The sequence below is a fragment of the Asparagus officinalis genome, chromosome 7 (genome assembly GCF_001876935.1).
Source record: "Asparagus officinalis chromosome 7, Aspof.V1, whole genome shotgun sequence".
NCBI classification, from domain to species: domain Eukaryota; kingdom Viridiplantae; phylum Streptophyta; class Magnoliopsida; order Asparagales; family Asparagaceae; genus Asparagus; species Asparagus officinalis.
This window is the reverse complement of record NC_033800.1, coordinates 24,336,189-24,355,731: the sequence shown is the minus strand read 5'-3', so window position 1 is coordinate 24,355,731 and position 19,543 is coordinate 24,336,189. Positions and strand designations below refer to the sequence as shown.

At 36.0% G+C, this 19,543-nt stretch overlaps 1 protein-coding gene across 1 annotated transcript in view; it reads left to right on the top strand.

The window, feature by feature from the left end:
* The window catches only part of LOC109848395 (pentatricopeptide repeat-containing protein At1g01970-like), a 19,414-nt gene continuing 493 nt past the window's right edge, over positions 623 to 19,543 (top strand). The window contains 2 exon segments of the mRNA XM_020417860.1: positions 623 to 1,680; positions 18,735 to 19,543. Coding sequence (XP_020273449.1) covers positions 721 to 1,680; positions 18,735 to 19,543 — 1,769 coding nt within the window. The 5' untranslated portion in view covers positions 623 to 720.

The following is a 19,543-nucleotide window of genomic DNA, read 5'->3' as shown; positions in this document are numbered from 1 at the left end:
TCAAATTTTTTGCAGTGTTTAGTTTTTGTTTTTATATTTTTTTGGTAGGCAGTTTCTACTATTTTTCACTAGTATGGTTGGATGTAAATAGATATATTAGATGCAAATACTATTCTCAGAGTTTTTTTTACTTATCCTATTCTGGAATTGAATTGAGTCCATGAGAGTCATATTAAAATTTTTGAACTGTCCGGATTACCCATGATGGGTATTATACTCAAAGTTATATTTCTAATTATAGATAGTAACATAATAATAATAATTATAAAAAAAGGTAAGTTACCATTTGCACAAAAGAGGATAACAATTGGTTTAGTTTACTTTGCTGCAAAAGGTAATCAAAATGAGAAAGAAAAGAAAAGATTAAACATAAAACGCAATTCTACAACGCAATTCTACCTCATAAAAAAAAAAAAAAAAAAACATTTTCAATCCGAAAACCTTATGTCATTGGAACCACTCATTTGCAGCCGAACGTTAAACATTGAATTTGCAATGAAAATATCCAAATAATGCGTTTGAGTTAGATATTTTGCAGCAACGGACGTGTACACTTTTTACTCCCAATCCGGTTTAGGGCCATTTAACCAACCAATACCAGATCCGACCCGTTAGCTCTAGGGTTTAAGTTCCCTCTCATTTCTTCATCGTCTTCTCCCTTTCTCCCCCCAAATTCTAGGGTTTTAAACCAGAGTTCATCACTCAGGGCTTGAGTGCGCCATGCCCCAAATGAGAGCCATTCCCTTCTTCTTGTTCTCTCACCTCAAACGAACCCGAACCCGATATCATCTCCCTCCGCTCATCCATTACCGAAACCTCCATGCATCGTCCCCATCCAATGCCCCCACTCTCGAAACCCCAGCTCCCTCGATCCAGAATCGGATGCCGAGACTCGAACCCGAATCCGAATTCGACGCCAACATGAACGAGTTCCTCTCCCGCTTCGTCCACTCGATCAAGCCCATCCTCTCCCAATCCTTCCCGGATTTGACGAAGCAAACCCTAGATTCGATGATGCTTCTCATTTGCCAGCGGGTCGCTGCTGAAATAGATCAAAGCTCCCAAGGAACGGCGCCTGCCGTCGATCTTAGTGAAGATCTGTGGAAGACGATTAATGAAGTTAGCAAGTCGGTTCATGATGCTATGAGGAGAGATCGGATGAGAGACGAGCTGAAGAAGTACTTGCATCATGATGATGTTAAGGAAATGTGTCGATTCGCAGGTGATATTGGGATTCGTGGAGATATGTTGCGGGAGTTTAGGTTTAAATGGGCGAGCGAGAAGTTAGAGGAGGTTGAGTTTTATAGGAACCTTGAAAAGATTAGGGAAAACACGTCGAGGGAGGAAGAAGAAGGGGAGAAGAGCTTAAAGGTGGAAGCTTTGCCAGAGAGGAAGGGGAAGATTAAGTATAAGATTTATGGGTTGGATTTGTCGGATGACAAGTGGGCAGAGGTTGCAGAAAGAGTGGAAGATGCGGAGGGTAAATATTTGAAGGACGAGGCGAAGCCAGTGGTTGGGAGGAGTAAGAGGCTTGAGGATAAGTTTTTCGGGTTGGATTGGAAGAAGGATGATCTGATGCCGGTGTTGAAGGAGTGGGCGGAGGCATTGGAAGCAAAGAGGGTGGATTGGCTTGCTTTGCTCGAGAGGATTAAGGAGAAGAATGTTGATATGTACTTCAAGGTATGAGTTCATTTACAAGTCCAATCGTTTTGCATCATTATTTATCATAATTATTGACTTTAGGACCTTTCCCATAAAATGAGAAGCCAGTGAGTATCACGAAAGGTCCGAACTTTATGTTCTGTTGATAACCTAACACCCTCGTTAAGAGGTAGGTGTATGTTGGAAAAGTGATATGGTTAGCAAGGTCTGAAAACTTGGCTCATTGATATAAGGATATCTTGGATTGATTTTGAAATATCTGGTCTGAAACTTCCCATTTTTATTAGATGAAAGGTCAGCTTTTGTTTAGGGGTGTATACTTCTATTTCTGTCTGAAACCATACTGCACCTTATACTTGAGAAAAAGAGGGGAGCCATTCTAAAGTCTAAACCTTATACTTGAAAAAAGAGGGGAAGCAATGCTTGCACCTCGCTGGATATGTAGGCAGATCAACAATTCTGTGAGTGTCGTTGCAGAAGAAGGAATACACAAGACGACTTCATATAGCCACCACCGGAATCTTGTCCCTTTCCTGTGACAGATATCTGTTATGTGGTACGGGGTTTTATTAGGTAGAAAGGTAGAAAGATTTCTCATATGTACGGTATCATACTTTGGTCGGGTTTTTACTAAGACCTGAAACCTGATGAATAATCAGGTGGAAAATAAATCAGGCCCAATTAAGTTACCAGCCTATCTTATATAGTTATATCTAACATTATAGACGTTGACCCTAAAATCTATTTATTATGTCTTCTTCAATAGTGATGGTGTCCAATCTAATACAATGGACCATTTTGCACGGAGAGAAATGAAGGACATGGTGGTAGAGCTAGACATTGTTCCAACTTTTAGCTGAAACAAAGCAGTAGGCTATTTGCTCCAGTCAACGACTTTTAAACACATTGTTGGCACTTTCTGCTGTTGAAGCTCCACTAGAGCCCCTAAAGTCCAAGGCATATTCTGCTTTTTTGTTTATACTCGATGTTACTATGGAGGTCTTAGGATATAAAGCCAAGGTTATTTATTCTCTATAGTGTAGACATGTTTTGAGGAGAGAGTAAAGACCTTCCTCCTCCATGTGCATCTACGATACATTTATGTAACACAAGTGGCTAGTAATTAGGAAGTAATATTAAAAAAAAATCATATAAACTTATTGAAACAAAAGGTGTAGAAAACATGAGACTAGAAAATTGTTAACTTGGTAAAATTTATAGAGCAAAACATATTTAGAATTCGTTATTGGTAAAACCATAAAAATGAAAAAATTAGATGTAAACTTGTTCAGATTAAATGTTTAAAATGCATATTCAACTTTGACTTTAACTATTTTAAAATAATAGAATTAATATGCATGTTATTCGTATTCGCAGGCTTGGTTACTATTTTAAGGAGCACATATTTAGTTATTTGCGAAGACTGTAGTGTGGATACTTTTAATGCTGCACCTGTATTAGACACACAGGCAACTTGTATCAGATGCGACTCATAGCCACTCTTCAAACAAGTTGTCTTGATTGTATATTACATTTTTTTAATTTTGGACAGTCATCAGATATTTCCTGGACACTTGTACTACACTTATTCTAGATTTCTATATTCCTGCAATGTCACGCCCCGAATCTGCAGCGGAAATTCATAAAATACGGGGTATGCGACAGCAGCGACCCGTGCACGAGACAAGTCTTATGCACGAGTCAAGCCTGGCAATTCATATCATATAGTTTATTTTCAAAATATTCATAAACCTGCTGATGATAGAAATCAGAGCAACTATATATATATGATCGGTACTTACAGCCCACAAGCTCATCGTTATAAGCATTTTTATAAAACAAAACGAAATGTGCTGAAGGTAACATCAACAAGAAGAGGCTCTCCATATAACGCCTCTCAGCTAAAAGCTCAAACCAAAAGTTCGGTTACTATGAAGTTACGTCGGATCTGAAAAAAATTAAAAATAACAGAATGAGCTAGCACTCAGTGAGAACATTTCCCACTAGAGTTCCTAGATAACTAACAAAATAGTAGTAAGAATAATTCTCAGAAATAACGAATTACAAATTTTGCATGAGAAATTCAAAGATAGTAAAATACGATCCAAATATCGTAATATTGTCATTTTTTAAGAAAGAATATAACAATTATATTTTTTTTCTCATGTGCAACTGAATAAACTGTGAAATTCCTTGGAATCAAACCATTTTTGAATCAAGGTAAACATTAAGAAGGAAAAGGACTACTAATTTGTACAAAATCAGAGAATTGTTGTTTTCTTAATTTCACAGTCAATTATCAGAATCTTATTTCTCGATGAGTATTTCATGAATGTAAAAGTCACCCCATAGGTCACACTAAGGCTACGAATTTTAGCACAGTAGCAAGGGAATACGTAACCGCATCAGATAACAGATAATTTCCGAGAACCGAATGCACCTAACACTGCCATAGGCTACAGGCTAAATACAGAGGGGCCAGAATAGATTTCAGAAGGGCCAATACAGAAGAGTCAAGGCCAATACAGAAGGGCCAAATAAAGATGCATTCATCATATGGCAGGCAGAACCAATCCATAGTGGACTATTTGAGGGTTTGAAAACATCAAGATCACATGTCAAATGAGAAATACTTTGCATATTAGAATTTGCAGATATTTCAAATGAAATTGACAAGGTAAAACTTCTCATTTCTGTTAAAACAGTTTACGGATATTTACTTTTTCTTTTATCAGATACTAAACCACGGAAAATCTTTGAATCCGTTAACCTGTTGAAATACGTTCCAATTATTTCATCAAAAACTTTTGAAAATTGCATGAGAGCCAAATTTATATTTTTCATATTTTATATAGAAATCAAATTTGCTTTTCATATATCGTATGAGGCTAACATCGTATTATAGGATAGACCACAATAGACATAGGTCAAATCTTTAATATACATGAAAAGACATTATTTACTTATTTATTTTATCACAAGACAAATCAAATATAAAACTCATGTAATTTCATATTATAAAAATACTAGTGAGAAATGAACTCACCTCTGGTGGTCACGACTTTCTCAAACTATTATTCTCTCGAATATCCACCAGAACCTATAATGTAAGATATATGACTAATTATTAATTTAGAACAAACATATACTATAGGTAAATCAATTCATAATCTAGAGTCTAATAAATTCAGATAAAATCAATAATAATTAAATTTTACAGTACATATGAGCTTATTATTAACTTTAGCAATTTATCAAAATTTTATAATTCTCATATACTAGCTTTTTGGATTTCCTAGTAATTTATGACAAGACGGGGTTATAAGGAATTTATCAAGTCTACAAGTTATTGTTTATTCCTCAGACTGGACTTATTTACAAATTGAGTAAATAACAGGGGCTTAACAGATATTTTCCAGCTATTTTTCAACCATTACTTAATTTTACTAAGGTCTGTTAGAAACTTTCATATGGTTCAGGGGCTTAAGGTGAATTTTTCCTCCCTTTATAAAAAAAACCCAACTGATCATCTTCCTCCTCCCCTTCGTTTCTTCTTCTTCTCTTTTTTTTCAGTTTTTTTTTTCCGTTCCTCTTTTCTCCTCTTCTGTTTCTTTTTTCTTCGGTTTTCTTCTCCTCTCCCTCCCTCTCTCTCTGCCATGGAGGTAGGACGGTGACGAGGACCCGTCGACGACCAAGAGAGGTCGGTGGCAAGGAACCCGCCAGATTTAGGTTAGTTATTTTCTTTTCTTTTCTTTTTTTTTCTAATTTGTTTCATGCATCCTAAACACATAAGAACATTCCTTTTGCAAACCCTAGATTCTTTTATTTCATATTCATAACAAATTAACTTCCTCATTCATTTTATTTTGGTTTGATTTACTAAGATTTCTATAACAATTCTCTTCTAAATCAAGAAATTAACATAGAAAAGGGTTTATACCTTTGGGTTACTTGAACTTTGGGTGAAATCCTCTCTCTTCCTTTCCCTTTTCACTGTCTTCTTCCTCTTCTTCTTCTTCTTCTTTTATTTCTTTTCACAATTTTTAGTCTAGGTTCTCAGAGGGTTTGGTTGAAGAAGATGAGAGGATATTCTGTGTTGTTTTCTTTCTTTTTTTCTGAAATTTTCTTTGATTTTTCCTGTTTTATACTTCCGTTAAAGAGGTGCTGGTCAAGCTGTCAAATGATATTTAGCCACAAAACATTAACGTGGCAATTAATCAGGGGTTAGGGTGAAATCCCGAAAATACCCTTAATTAATTCCCTAATCTGTAATAAAAAAAATCTCCATTAATTAAGTTTTTAAGGTACTAAATATCTGGGTTACTACAATCTTCCCTCCTAATAAAAAGTTTCGTCCTCGAAACTTAACATACATATATCTCGAAGAGCTCTGGATATCTCTCTCGCATAGAATCTTCAGTTTCCCAAGTAGCTTCTCTTTCAGAATGATTCTTCCACTGAACTTTCACATATTTGATTATTCGGTGTCTAAGTACTTGTTCTTTAAAATCCACAATACGTTCTGGTCTTTCCTCATAGGTCAAATCTGGCTTAAGCTTCACTGGAAACAACTCAACGATCTCATTTGGATCTCGGATGACTTCCGAAGCATCGATATGTGAAATACATCGTGTACTCCAGACAGGATTGGTGGTAATGCTAATCTGTAGGCCACTGGACCAATGCGTTTCAGAATCTCAAAAGGACCAATGTATCTCGGGCTTAACTTCCCTTGGACTCCAAATCTTTTCACTCCTCGGGTAGGCGAAACCTTTAAGAAAACATGATCGTCTACTTGAAATTCCAATTCTCTTCTTCTTCGATCAGCATAACTCTTCTGACGACTTTGTGCTGTGCGAAGACGTTCTCGAACTAATTGAATTTTATCAATTGCTTGTTGTACCAATTCTGATCCAAGAAGCTTTCTTTCTCCAACATCATCCCAATGAATAGGAGACCTACACTTCCTTCCATAAAGAAGTTCATATGATGCCATCTGAATGCTAGCTTGGTAGCTATTATTATATGCAAACTCGGCCAAAGGCAGATAATTTTCCCACGACCCTTTCATTTTCAGTACACAACATCTTAACATATCTTCCAGTGTTTGAATTGTTCGTTCTGATTGGCCGTCTGTTTGTGGATGATAAGCTGAGCTAAAATTTAGTTTAGTCTGCAGAGCTCTATGCACACTTTTCCAGTATTCTGATGTGAACCGAGGATCTCGGTCAGAAACTATTGATATTGGTACACCATGCAACCTTACTATCTCATTAATGTACATTTTAGTCAGCTTTTCTAATGAAAATTTCATATTGATAGGTAAAAAGTATGCTGATTTTGTCAACCGGTCAACAATTATCCATATTGCATCATTCTTTCTCAAAGATTTCGGAAGGCCAGTGACGAAATCCATGGTGATCTTTTCCCATTTCCACATTGGTATGTCCAAGTTATGGACTAATCCAGCTGGTCTCTGGTGCTCAGCCTTTACTTGTTAGCAAGTGAAACATTTTGTAACATAGGTGGCAATTTCCTTCTTCATATTATTCCACCAATATATTTCCTTCAGGTCTTTATATATTTTTGTTGATCCAGGATGCATAGTATACAGAGAGTGATGTGCCTCTTTTAGAATCTTTTTCTTTATCTCTGGTATGTTAGGCACACAAACTCTAGTTCCAAACCTCAATGATCCATCTTTATGTATCTTAAACTCTCCTCGAGTGCCTTCTTCCACATCTTTCTTTATCTTCAACAGTTGAGGATCATTCTGCTGGTTTGCTTTAATTTCATCTAGCAAAGAAGATTGTATTATCATATTTGCTAATTTAACTCTAATTTGGTGGATTCTAATTTCAATTCTAGTACGGTCCAAGTCCTCCAATATTTTTCTTTGAGAAGTAATTAGGCAAGCTAAATTGCATGAATTCTTACGGCTCAAGGCATCAGCAACAACATTTGCCTTGCCAGGGTGATAATGGATGGTCATATCATAATCTTTCAGAAGCTTCAACCATCTTTTTTGCCGTAAATTCAACTCCTTCTGGGTAAATATATATTTCAAACTCTTGTGGTCAATATATATATCACAATGTACTCCATATAAATAATGTCTCTAAATTTTGAGAGCAAACACTAATGTCGCTAACTCAAGATCATGAGTGGGATAGTTTTGTTCATAAGGCTTTAACTGCCTTGAAGCATATACTATACTTTTTTATTTTGCATAAGTACACATCCCAGTCCTCTTCTAGAGGCATCACTATAGATAGCAAAGTTTGTGTCTTCACTGGGTAATGTAAGTATTGGAGCTGACACTAATCAACTTTTTAGCTCTTGAAAGCTTTTCTCACATTCATCTGACCAAATAAATTTAACTCCCTTCTGAGTAAGACGAGTTAGAGGTGAAGCAATACGAGAGAATCCTTCCATAAATTTTCTATAGTAGCCAGCCATTCCAAGAAAGCTACGTATTTTCTTCACAGTAGTCGGTCTGTCCCATTTAACAATAGCTTTTACCTTCTCAGGGTCCACAGAAATCCCTTCCTTAGAGATTACATGCCCAAGAAATGCTACTTCCTCCAACCAGAATTCACATTTCTTAAGTTTCGCATACAGTTGTTCTCTCTTTAATGTGTGCAACACCTGTCTCAAGTGTTCTTCATGTTCTTCTTTACTTCTTGAGTATATCAGAATATCATCAATAAATACCACAACAAACTGATCCAAGAAAGGTTTAAATACTCTATTCATAAGATCCATAAATGCTGCAAGTGCATTTGGGAGCCCGAATGGTAAGACTAAAAATTCATAATGACCATAGCGGGTTCGAAATGCAGTCTTTGGCACATCTTCTGGCTTAATCTTTAATTGATAGTAACCAGAACGGAGATCAATTTTTGAAAATACCTGAGCTCCTTCTAATTGATCAAATAGATCATCAATTCTCGGTAATGGATATTTGTTCCGAATGATTACCTTATTCAACTCACGGAAGTCAATACATAATCTCATACTTCCATCTTTCTTTTTCACAAATAACACTGGTGCACCCTAGGGTGACACACTCGGCCGAATGAAGCCTTTATCTAAAAGTTCTTATAGTTGTATCTTGAGTTCTCTCAATTCGATAAGGAGCCTTAGAAATAGGATTCGTACCAGGTACTAGGTCAATTGAAAATTCAACCTCTCTATCTTGGGGCATTCCTAGAAGTTTATCTGGACATACCTCTGGAAATTCTCGGATAATTGTTATTTCTTCCAAGCTTGGTTTTCCATCATCAACCATCTCAACTGAACCCAAATAACCCATACATCCACTCCTCAGCGCTCGATGTGCTTTAAGGGCTGAGATGATTTTTAAGGGTTGTTGAGACTTTCCGCCCTCAAAACAAAATTCGGGTTGGTCAGGAATTTTGAATACTACTTTCTTTTCTCGACATAAAATAGAATCATGACTTAACGATAACCAATCCATCCCCAATATGATATCGAAATCATGCATTTCTAGCATCACTAATTCTACGGGAAGTTCCTTGTCGAGAATATAAATTTTACCCCTACAACCTTAATTTGATACCAATATACTACCCCCAGGTGTACTAACAAGCAATTCTTGTTGTAGGGTATCACATGGTAATTTATTTCTCTTAACAAACTGTACAGCAATAAAGGAATGCGATGCACCAGAATCAAATAGTACTCGAGCATGAATCGACGCAAAAGTTAGCGTACCTGTCACCACATCTTTGTTTGCTTCTGCTTCCTTCTCAGTTAGAGAATAAACTCGGGCCTTGGCTTGAGGATACCGGTTCCCACCACTGGACTGGCCAGGCTGGAATGTATTCCTAGATGATTATTGTAGGGAACAATTTGCTATTTTTTGATCTTTCTAACCACATCTCAAACAAGCTCCGGTATTTCTCCAATAATTTTTCGCTTCATGCCCAAGTTTATGACAAACATTACATCTTAAAATTTTCTGGTTAGGAATTTGCTCCTCTCTACGTCCAAAATTCTGCTTTTTGTTTCTCCAATTTTTTATTTCTTCCACCGCGATTGTCTTGCCAGAACCGCTTCTTTGGGTAGGAGTTGCTCGCCTCATTCTTTGGTTTCGTATCAATTTTATTTTTCTCAATTAACAAGGCCTTCTTTAACACTTCTCCATATGTAGGGAGTTCAAATGCACTGACCGTCTTCCGAATGTCCGGTCGAAACCCTTCTTCGAAGCGACGTGCTCGATCCTCCTCCTTACCCAACAAATGAGTGGCAAATTTTGATAAATAAGTAAACTCTTCTTCATATTCAGCTACTGTCTTGTCACCTTGCTCTAATTTTCGAAACTCTTGTTCTTTTTGTTTGCGAACAGTTGAAGGAAAATACTTTTCATAAAAAATCTTTTTAAACTCCTCCTATGATAACTTGTATGCTTTCTCTCCCAACGTCCTGACCTGCATTTGCCACCACCCGTAAGCGCGGTTTTTTAACATGTATACTGCATAATCAACATTCTCCTCTTCAGGGCATTTCATGTATGTGAAGACCTTCTTCATTTCTGTGATCCAATGCTCAGCAATCATAGGATCAGTTGTCCCCTCAAAACTGGGTGGAGATAGTTTCTTGAATTCTCCCATGCCACTTCTTAATTTTGGGTGCTCCTCATGATAGTTTCTTGAATTCTCCCATGCCACTTCTTAATTTTGGGTGCTCCTCATTTTGACCATTCGTCCGATTACGATCAATTTGATCTTCTTCTTAATTTTGGGTGCTCCTCATTTTGACCATTCGTCCGATTACGATCAATTTGATCTTGTTGTCTGATGACTACAGATGTCACCGTTTGCAGCAGATCCATCAATGCATTGTTGTCAATTGAGTTTCCGGAAGTGGATGCACGAGCAATTCTAGATCTCATCATTTCACTTATTGTCTGATTTAGATCCCTATCTCCATTAGGAGGGGTTTGCTCATTACCTGAAGTCATATCTTCCTATAAATAAATAATAAAATATTTCAGTCAACTATTATACAAGGAAAATTCCTAAGTCAGTCACATATATGTAATTTAAGTAATTAGGAACTCAATCACTGCTCAACATAATATCACAAGTCAGTATTTACAAACCAAAAGTATATTATTAATATTTAACTTTTTAGTTCATACACATATCTGAGTATATGGGTTCATGTATACATATTTTCTACCAAAAATGACCTACATAAACCAAAAGAGTAACTATGAAAACCCATATACTGATATTACAAAATTGCCCTAACAGTTATGCTTTATTTCCCTGAGGAAGAGGAGCTGCTGGAACTAGACTTCTTCTCAGTTGGTTCAGTCTCCTCGGAGTCTTGGCTATCAACATAATTGGACATTGGATCTGGATTTATGCCACTAGTCCCCCATCCTTCAAGGTCGAGATCTGGACCAATGCCTAGGCTACTCGACTCACCCTCAGGGTGGGCAAGTCCTTGGTCGTCACTAGGAATCTGGGCTACAATGGACTCCATGTCAAAGGGGTCGGATGAAATCATAATAATTTCTAAAGGTGATGACTCAATTGGAACAACTTCTACCACGAGATCCTCATCGTCAGCATGTTCAAGCTCAGACTCAGATGAATCTATCATAACAACTTCTACTGGTTCAACCTCTGGTGAGTCTGGGGTCATATGATTAGTCATTATCACGTTTGGATCAGTTTCATCGGAAGTGTATCCCCAGTCTCTTAGGCTGGGTTCCCACGAGCTATCTACGGAAATCATAGGGCTGGACAGGGCAGATGACGAACTGGAAGATGAATTGGTTCCCGCCATCCTACAAAAGGGGAACCATCCATCAGCTTACTGAAGAAAAAGGACAAAGTGAAATAAACTAAACATCTAAGCACTCCTTAACAACCCTAAAAGGTTTTACTATAAAATATTTATATGCATACATATATATATACGTATGTATACAGACATATATCACATAATTGATCCATACGCTAACACTCATCTAGTGCATATACTATATGATAGCGTGCCCTACAAGGTTTCTAACGTCGAAACCTAAGCTCTGATACCACCTTACTGTCACGCCCCGAATCTGCAGCGGAAATTCATAAAATACGGGGTACGCGACAGCAGCGACCCGTGCACGAGACAAGTCTTATGCACGAGTCAAGCCTGGCAATTCATATCATATAGTTTATTTTCAAAATATTCATAAACAATAGAAATCAGAGCAACTATATATATAATATGATCGGTACTTACAGCCCACAAGCTCACCGTTATAAGCATTTTTATAAAACAAAACAAAATGTGCTGAATGTAACATCAACAAGAAGAGGCTCTCCATATAACGCCTCTCAGCCAAAAGCTCAAACCAAAAGTTAGGCTACTATGAAGCTACGCCGGATCTGAAAAAAAATTAAAAACAACGGAATGAGCTAGCGCTCAATGAGAACATTTCCCACTAGAGTTCCTAGATAACTAATAAAATAGTAGTAAGAATAATTTTTAGAAATAACGAATTACAAATTTTGCATGAGAAATTCAAAGATAGTAAAATACGATCCAAATATCGTAATATTGTCATTTTTTAAGAAAGAATACAACAATTATATTTTCTTTCTCATGTGCAACTGAATAAACTGTGAAATTTCTTGGAATCAAACCATTTTTGAATCAAGGTAAACATTAAGAAGGAAAAGGACTACTAATTTGTACAAAATCAGAGACTTGTTGTTTTCTTAATTTTACAGTCAATTATCAGAATCTTATTTCTCGATGAGTATTTCATGAATATAAAAGTCACCCCATAGGTCACACTAAGGCTACGAATTTTAGCTCAGTAGCAAGGGAATGCGTAACCGTATCAGATAACAGATAATTCTCGGGAACCGAATACACCTAACACTGTCATAGGCTACCGGCTAAATACAGAGGGGCCAGAATAGATTTCAGAAGGGCCAATACAGAAGGGCCAAGGCCAATACAGAAGGGCCAAATAAAGGTGCATTCACCATATGACAGGCAGAACCAATCCATAGTGAACTATTTGAGGGTTTGAAAACATCAAGATCACATGTCAAATGAGAAATACTTTGCATATTAGAATTTGCAGATATTTCAAATGAAATTGACAAGGTAAAACTTCTCATTTCTGTTAAAACAGTTTACGGATATTTACTTTTTCTTTTATCAGATACTAAACCACGGAAAATCTTTGAATCCGTTAACCTGTTGAAATACGTTCCAATTATTTCATCAAAAACTTTTGAAAATTGCATGAGAGCCAAATTTATTTTTTTTCATATTTTATATAGAAATCAAATTTGCTTTTCATATATCGTACGAGGCTAACATCGTATTATAGGATAGACCACAATAGACATAGGTCAAATCTTTAATATACATGAAAAGACATATTATTTACTTATTTATTTCATCACAAGACAAATCAAATATAAAACTCATGTAATTTCATATTATAAAAATACTAGTGAGAAATGAACTCACCTCTGGCGGTCACGATTTTCTCAAACTATTATTCTCCCGAATATCCACCAGAACCTATAATGTAAGATATATGACTAATTATTAATTCAGAACAAACATATACTATAGGTAAATCAATTTATAATTTAGAATCTAATAAATTCAGATAAAATCAATAATAAATAAATTTTACAGTACATATGAGCTTATTATTAACTTTAGCAATTTATCAAAATTTTATAACTCTCATATACTAGCTTTTTGGATTTTCTAGTAATTTATGACAAGACAAGGGGTTATAAGGAATTTATCAAGTCTACAAGTTATTGTTTATTCCTCAGACTGGACTTATTTACAAATTGAGTAAATAACAGGGGCTTAACAGATATTTTTCAACCATTACTTAATTTTACTAAGGTTTGTTAGAAACTTTCATATGGTTCAGGGGCTTAAGGTGAATTTTTCCTCCCTTTATAAAAAAAAAAACCCAAATGATCATCTTCCTCCTCCCCTTCTTCGTTTCTTCTTCTTCTCTTTTTTTTCAGTTTTTTTTCCGTTCCTCTTTTCTCCTCCTCTGTTTCTTTTTTTTCGGTTTTCTTCTCCTCTCCCTCCCTCTCTCTCTGCCATGGAGGTAGGACGGTAACGAGGACCCGTCGACGACCAAGAGAGGTCGGTGGCAAGGAACCCGCCAGATTTAGGTTAGTTATTTTTTTTTCTTTTCTTTTTTTTTCTAATTTGTTTCATGCATCCTAAACACATAAGAACATTCCTTTTGCAAACTTTTCTTTTCTTTTTTTTTCTAATTTGTTTCATGCATCCTAAACACATAAGAACATTCCTTTTGCAAACCCTAGATTCTTTTATTTCATATTCATAACAAATTAACTTCCTCATTCATTTTATTTTGGTTTGATTTACTAAGATTTCTATAACAATTCTCTTCTAAATCAAGAAATTAACATAGAAAAGGGTTTATACCTTTGGGTTAACTTGAACTTTGGGTGAAATCCTCTCTCTTCCTTTCCCTTTTCACTGTCTTCTTCCTCTTCTTCTTCTTCTTTTATTTCTTTTCATAATTTTTAATCTAGGTTCTCAGAGGGTTTGGTTGAAGAAGATGAGAGGATATTCTCTGTATTGTTTTCTTTCTTTCTTTTTCTGAAATTTTCTTTGATTTTTCCTGTTTTATACTTCCGTTAAAGAGGTGCCAGCCGGCCAAACTGTCAAATGATATTTAGCCACAAAACATTAACGTGGCAATTAATCAGGGGTTAGGGTGAAATCCCGAAACTGTCAAATGATATTTAGCCACAAAACATTAACGTGGCAATTAATCAGGGGTTAGGGTGAAATCCCGAAAATACCCTTAATTAATTCCCTAATTTAATCAGGGGTTAGGGTGAAATCCCGAAAATACCCTTAATTAATTCCCTAATCTGTAATTAAAAAAAACTCCATTAATCAACTTTTTAAGGCACTAAATATCTGGGTTACTACATGCAACATGTTTGAGATATTTGTTTACTTTCATTCATGTATCGACATCAATGCTTTGGTGGTTTACAACTGTGGAAATGTTGACATCTATAAAACAATGGTAAGTTTAAATGAAGTGAGATGCATGCTATTCTATAGAAAGTAAAGTTGAAGAGTGGAGACCTACCACTTTTCAACGTCATAAAAAATATATATTTAATATCTGAACTTATATGTCATCATTCTATTTTATTATTGTATTAGAATAGGTTTCTTGAATTTTTGGACGCATAAACAAAAAAGCAGAATATCCCAAGACACTACAATATATATTCAATGACTTTTGTTTATACTCTTTATTATACATATTGTAGTGTCTTGGGATGCCCAACACTAATTGATGTTAAAGTTACCTATTCTGTGGACTGTAGCTTAAAATATAATCAGTTTGTGATTCAAACACCAACATGTTCTCTACTTCATGCATCTCCCAATTTCCCAAGTCCTAAATACCCTCTCTAATACTTCAGTCCTGAAATTTCTTTGTTTCACAATTCATTCATCTTACCAAGAAGCTAACTCGAAGTCATGTGATGTAATTTGTTTTGGTACAACTTAAAGTCATCCATGCCCTATGCATATTTGACGTGCACACTTCTGGGTCCTGCCTGCATCTGCTCTTAAAGTGTCCTCAGCTGAGGATAGTGTCCAAGTTCCAACTGATTCTCTATTTAATTTTTTATGCTCTAAGTCCATCTTACTCTTAGCATTTGTGTAGGAATATGCATTTAATTTATTGAGATGTTTTCCTTCATTTCTAGTTTTAAATTATAATATTTATGGAAAAATATGAAATAATAGTTTACATTAAATTTCCACAGAAGTTGACAAAATGCATTGAACTCTCCCAATGAGGGATAAAAAACAATTGAAAGCCAGTACCTATTCGGCTATTCTCATAAATTTATTCTAAATGTTTTTATGTGAAGATTTTTTTCATTAATATGAATAGTGGTTAATGCTAAAGTGTAAAGAAATTATTAAAAAACCTGTCAGTTGTTGGTATTGAATATCGCATGTCCTATTCTTCTTGTATTTACTGTGTTGGCATGTTATGGTCATAAATACATTGATATGCATACTGCATAAGATGAAGAAATATCCAAGCCTTCAAGATTTTCTGCATTGGAACACGCATCACCTCTGACCAAGTGATGTGCTGGATTAGGCACCGTGCTTTACTACTAAAATAAGAGCTAATAACATTTTCTCATCACTAAATATCATTTTTCATGTCTAGATGTGGTAACTATAGTTGTTAATGACAATAGTTTGATTAACTAGTAGCATAACTCAAGGACAACATGTAATTTTTCTTCTTCTCACCATTTCTTATTTTTCCTTGTTATCATGAAGATTGGTGTCTAAATTTTTGTAGGAACTTCCCTTTTTTAGCTATTTTATTTTGGTGTCTAAATTTTTTCTTTATCCTTTCTAATTTTCCTTTGATAACTTTTTGCTGGCCATGTTGGTATATTTAACCAAGCTTGGTCCTAAAAAATCAAAAATCTGGATTGTCAAATCTAAAGCTGAATCCCAAACTTGTCTTGACAACCACTCTGATTGAATATAGATGATTTTATTCAGACAATTTTCAAGTTTGTTGGAAGTTTAAATTATTACTGCACTGTTTATACATTTAAGTAACCCTAGTGTTATTTGGATGGTTCTGTGTATATGTTCTGGGGTTCGTGACATTCGGAAATTTAAAGTACTTTTTTACTGTTTGCATCTGAATGTACGTCTGCGGTATGTTAACTATTAACATCTTTAGGTCAGGCCCATTCTGTTTGGAAGTTTGAGAGACTTATTGATAGTTTAGTGCAAGAAAATGCACATCGCATTTTGCAGAAGTATTTCTTAATGGAGTTTCCATAACAACCAATACAGAAGATCTTCAATAATATAGTTTTCTGTATCAGACGTTGAGCAGATTGCAGTCAATCCCTTGCAAAAAGGATTTGCCTAACAGACATGCCTATGGCCCTATATGTGAAAGGTGGAGTCTGAAGTGTTGTTCATTGAATAAAATTTCAGTTTCCCATGTATGTGCAAAACCGAATACTTTGTGGGATAATTTATGAAGTTATAAATTCAGCAGAACTGCTACAGCTAAAGTTAGAATTTGAGGCATACTTATGCTAGTGTGTTTTTATCATCCATAATTCGACATTAGAGAAGGTAAAACTTTCAAATGGTGAATAGTAGCTAGATGACAAAGTAGTGGTTGGTCATTGGCAAACATCAGAAGCTAAAGTGTCTTTAAGTCTGCTTTCATAGCTTTAACAGAACTCTATGTTTAATTGAAAGCATGTAAACCATAATGCAAATTTATTAAATATTTGTATACCTGCATCCACAATTTGACATTAGAGATGGTAAAATATTCAAAAGGTGAATAGCAGCTAGATGACTAAGTAGTGGTTAGTCATTGGCAAACATCTGAAGATATAGTGTTTTAATCTAACTTCATAGGTTTAACAGAATTTTAGGTTTGATTGAAAGCGTGTAAACCCTTATGCAAACTTATCTTGAAAGTTTGTATTAGTGTAAACACGCATTCATAACTTAGTTCCAGCAACAAGTTCCAAAAATTCAAGTGTTATACATATCAATTTTGGCTTAATTGGTGTACTGCAGAAAGACGGCATAGACAAGTGTCTGTGCGTGCGCTTGCGTGAATGTGTATAATGATCAGTCATATTTCTTCGGTGTTTCATAAACAGAATGATTTATGGCTGATCCTTTCTATCTTGTAGTAGCCAGTGTTGTCAATGCGCGAGGCACAATGTGCGGCACAAAGTATCTTTACGCCCACATGCGAAAGGCGCAACACGATGCGCGCGTCTGAGTGACGTGAGGCGCACACCGTACACATATTTTTTCAAGATAGATAATCAAACACAAAAGAACATGTTAAGGAATTCACGTAAAAAATATGTCATGATAAATAATATCTTACTAAAATCACAATATAAGGTCTTAATTTCAAATGCTAACACCCAACATAGTAGCAAAGTTCATAATTTTTCAAATCAAATGTCAAATCAAGACCAAGTCAGGCAAAGGATTAGTTATGATTCTCAATTGAAAGCTACTAAAAAGGCCTAATGGATTTATTTTACTTTTTGGGATATGGATTATCGAGTATAAAGATTCGATTGAAATGTTAACAAACAAAAATATGCGGGTATGTAGCACATGCATCCTGCGCAAAGTCAGGATGCATGTGAGGCGCAAAAGGCGTTGCTGTATCAGATGCGGGGTGCTCCGTCAACGCCCGCATCGCAAGGCGCATGAAGCGTAGTGAGGCACACGTCTTGGAAAACATTGGAAAACACTGGTAGTAGCACTTCTAGCTTGATAGGAATATGTTTCATGGACTGAAAAGAATAAATTTCTCTGAACTATTGACTGTTTCACCTGCCATTGCAGCTAGTATGACATGACATCAACCACTTTATGACATCATTCGGATATATCATAGATTATGACTTATCAGGCGGTTTCTGGAGACTAAACTCCATTTCTAGTTCTACCTGCTTCTGCTCTAGGTGAATATTATTTTCTTCTTAACTTTCTGCTGTAGGAGGTTGTTTGATGCTGAAAATAGCGAGCAATATATATTTAAGGCCAATGGCATATAATGATGAGATTTTTTTTTTTGGTTATCAAATGTTTGTAATTTCTTTTATATACCTCTAAGATTCAAAACAACTCTCTGTAAAACAGTGGAAGCTTAATTTGATGTCATTGAAGTTTTAACTTTAATTTTTTTTACGTCATTAACCAGAATTCATGTATATAATTTCTTCATATTTGTTACTACTATGCTTATCCTAGTTAATGTACTTGGGCTTGTATATTGGCTAATGCGATCATGTCATCACAGTTGTTTCCTGCGTCACAGCATTTTGAACTTGCAGCTTATTGCATTTGATAATAGCTATGGAGATATTTCCTTTATTTTCTTGAATTTTAAGCGTTTTGGACTTGCAGCTTATTGCATTTGATAATAGCGATGACGACATTTTCTAACTTCTCAGGTCGCTGAACTTCTACTAACTGAGGAATCATTTGAACCAAACATTCGCGACTACTCCAGACTAATCGATGCCCACTCGAAAGAAGACCGCCTGGAAGATGCAGAGAGAATCCTAACAAAAATGATCGAAAATGGCATCGAACCCGACATCCTTACTTCCAACATTCTAGTACACATGTATAGCAAGTCTGGCAACCTAGACAAAGCCAAAGAATCATTTGAGAGCTTAAAGAAACAGGGTTTCCACCCAGATTTCAAGGCCTACACCTCCATGATCACAGCCTACGTGAAAGCTGGTCTCCCTAAGCAAGGAGAAACCCTGACTCGTGAAATGGAAGCAAGGGACATGAAACCCACGAAAGAAATCTACATGGAACTTCTCCGAGCTTTTGCTGATCGAGGTCAAGTCGATGGAGCTCAAAGAATCGTCAACACAATGCACTTTGCTGGAATTGAAGCAACTCTAGAATCCTCAACCTTACTTGTTGAAGCTTATGGCCATGCTGGAGATCCTGATCAAGCGCGTGTGTATTTTGATCACATGATGAAGGCTGGACATAAGCCAGATGATCGATGCACTGCTAGCATGATGAGAGCTTATGTCAAGAAAAATCTATTGGACAAAGCATTGGGTTTGTTATTAACCCTAGAAAAGGACGGTTTGAAACCTGGGGTTGCTACGAATACTGTGTTGGTCGATTGGTTAGCGAGGTTGCAGCTCATCGAAGAGGCAGAGAGGGTATTAGAAGATATTAAAGCGACTGGAGAGACTCCATTTGAGATTCATGTGAGTTTATGTGATATGTATGC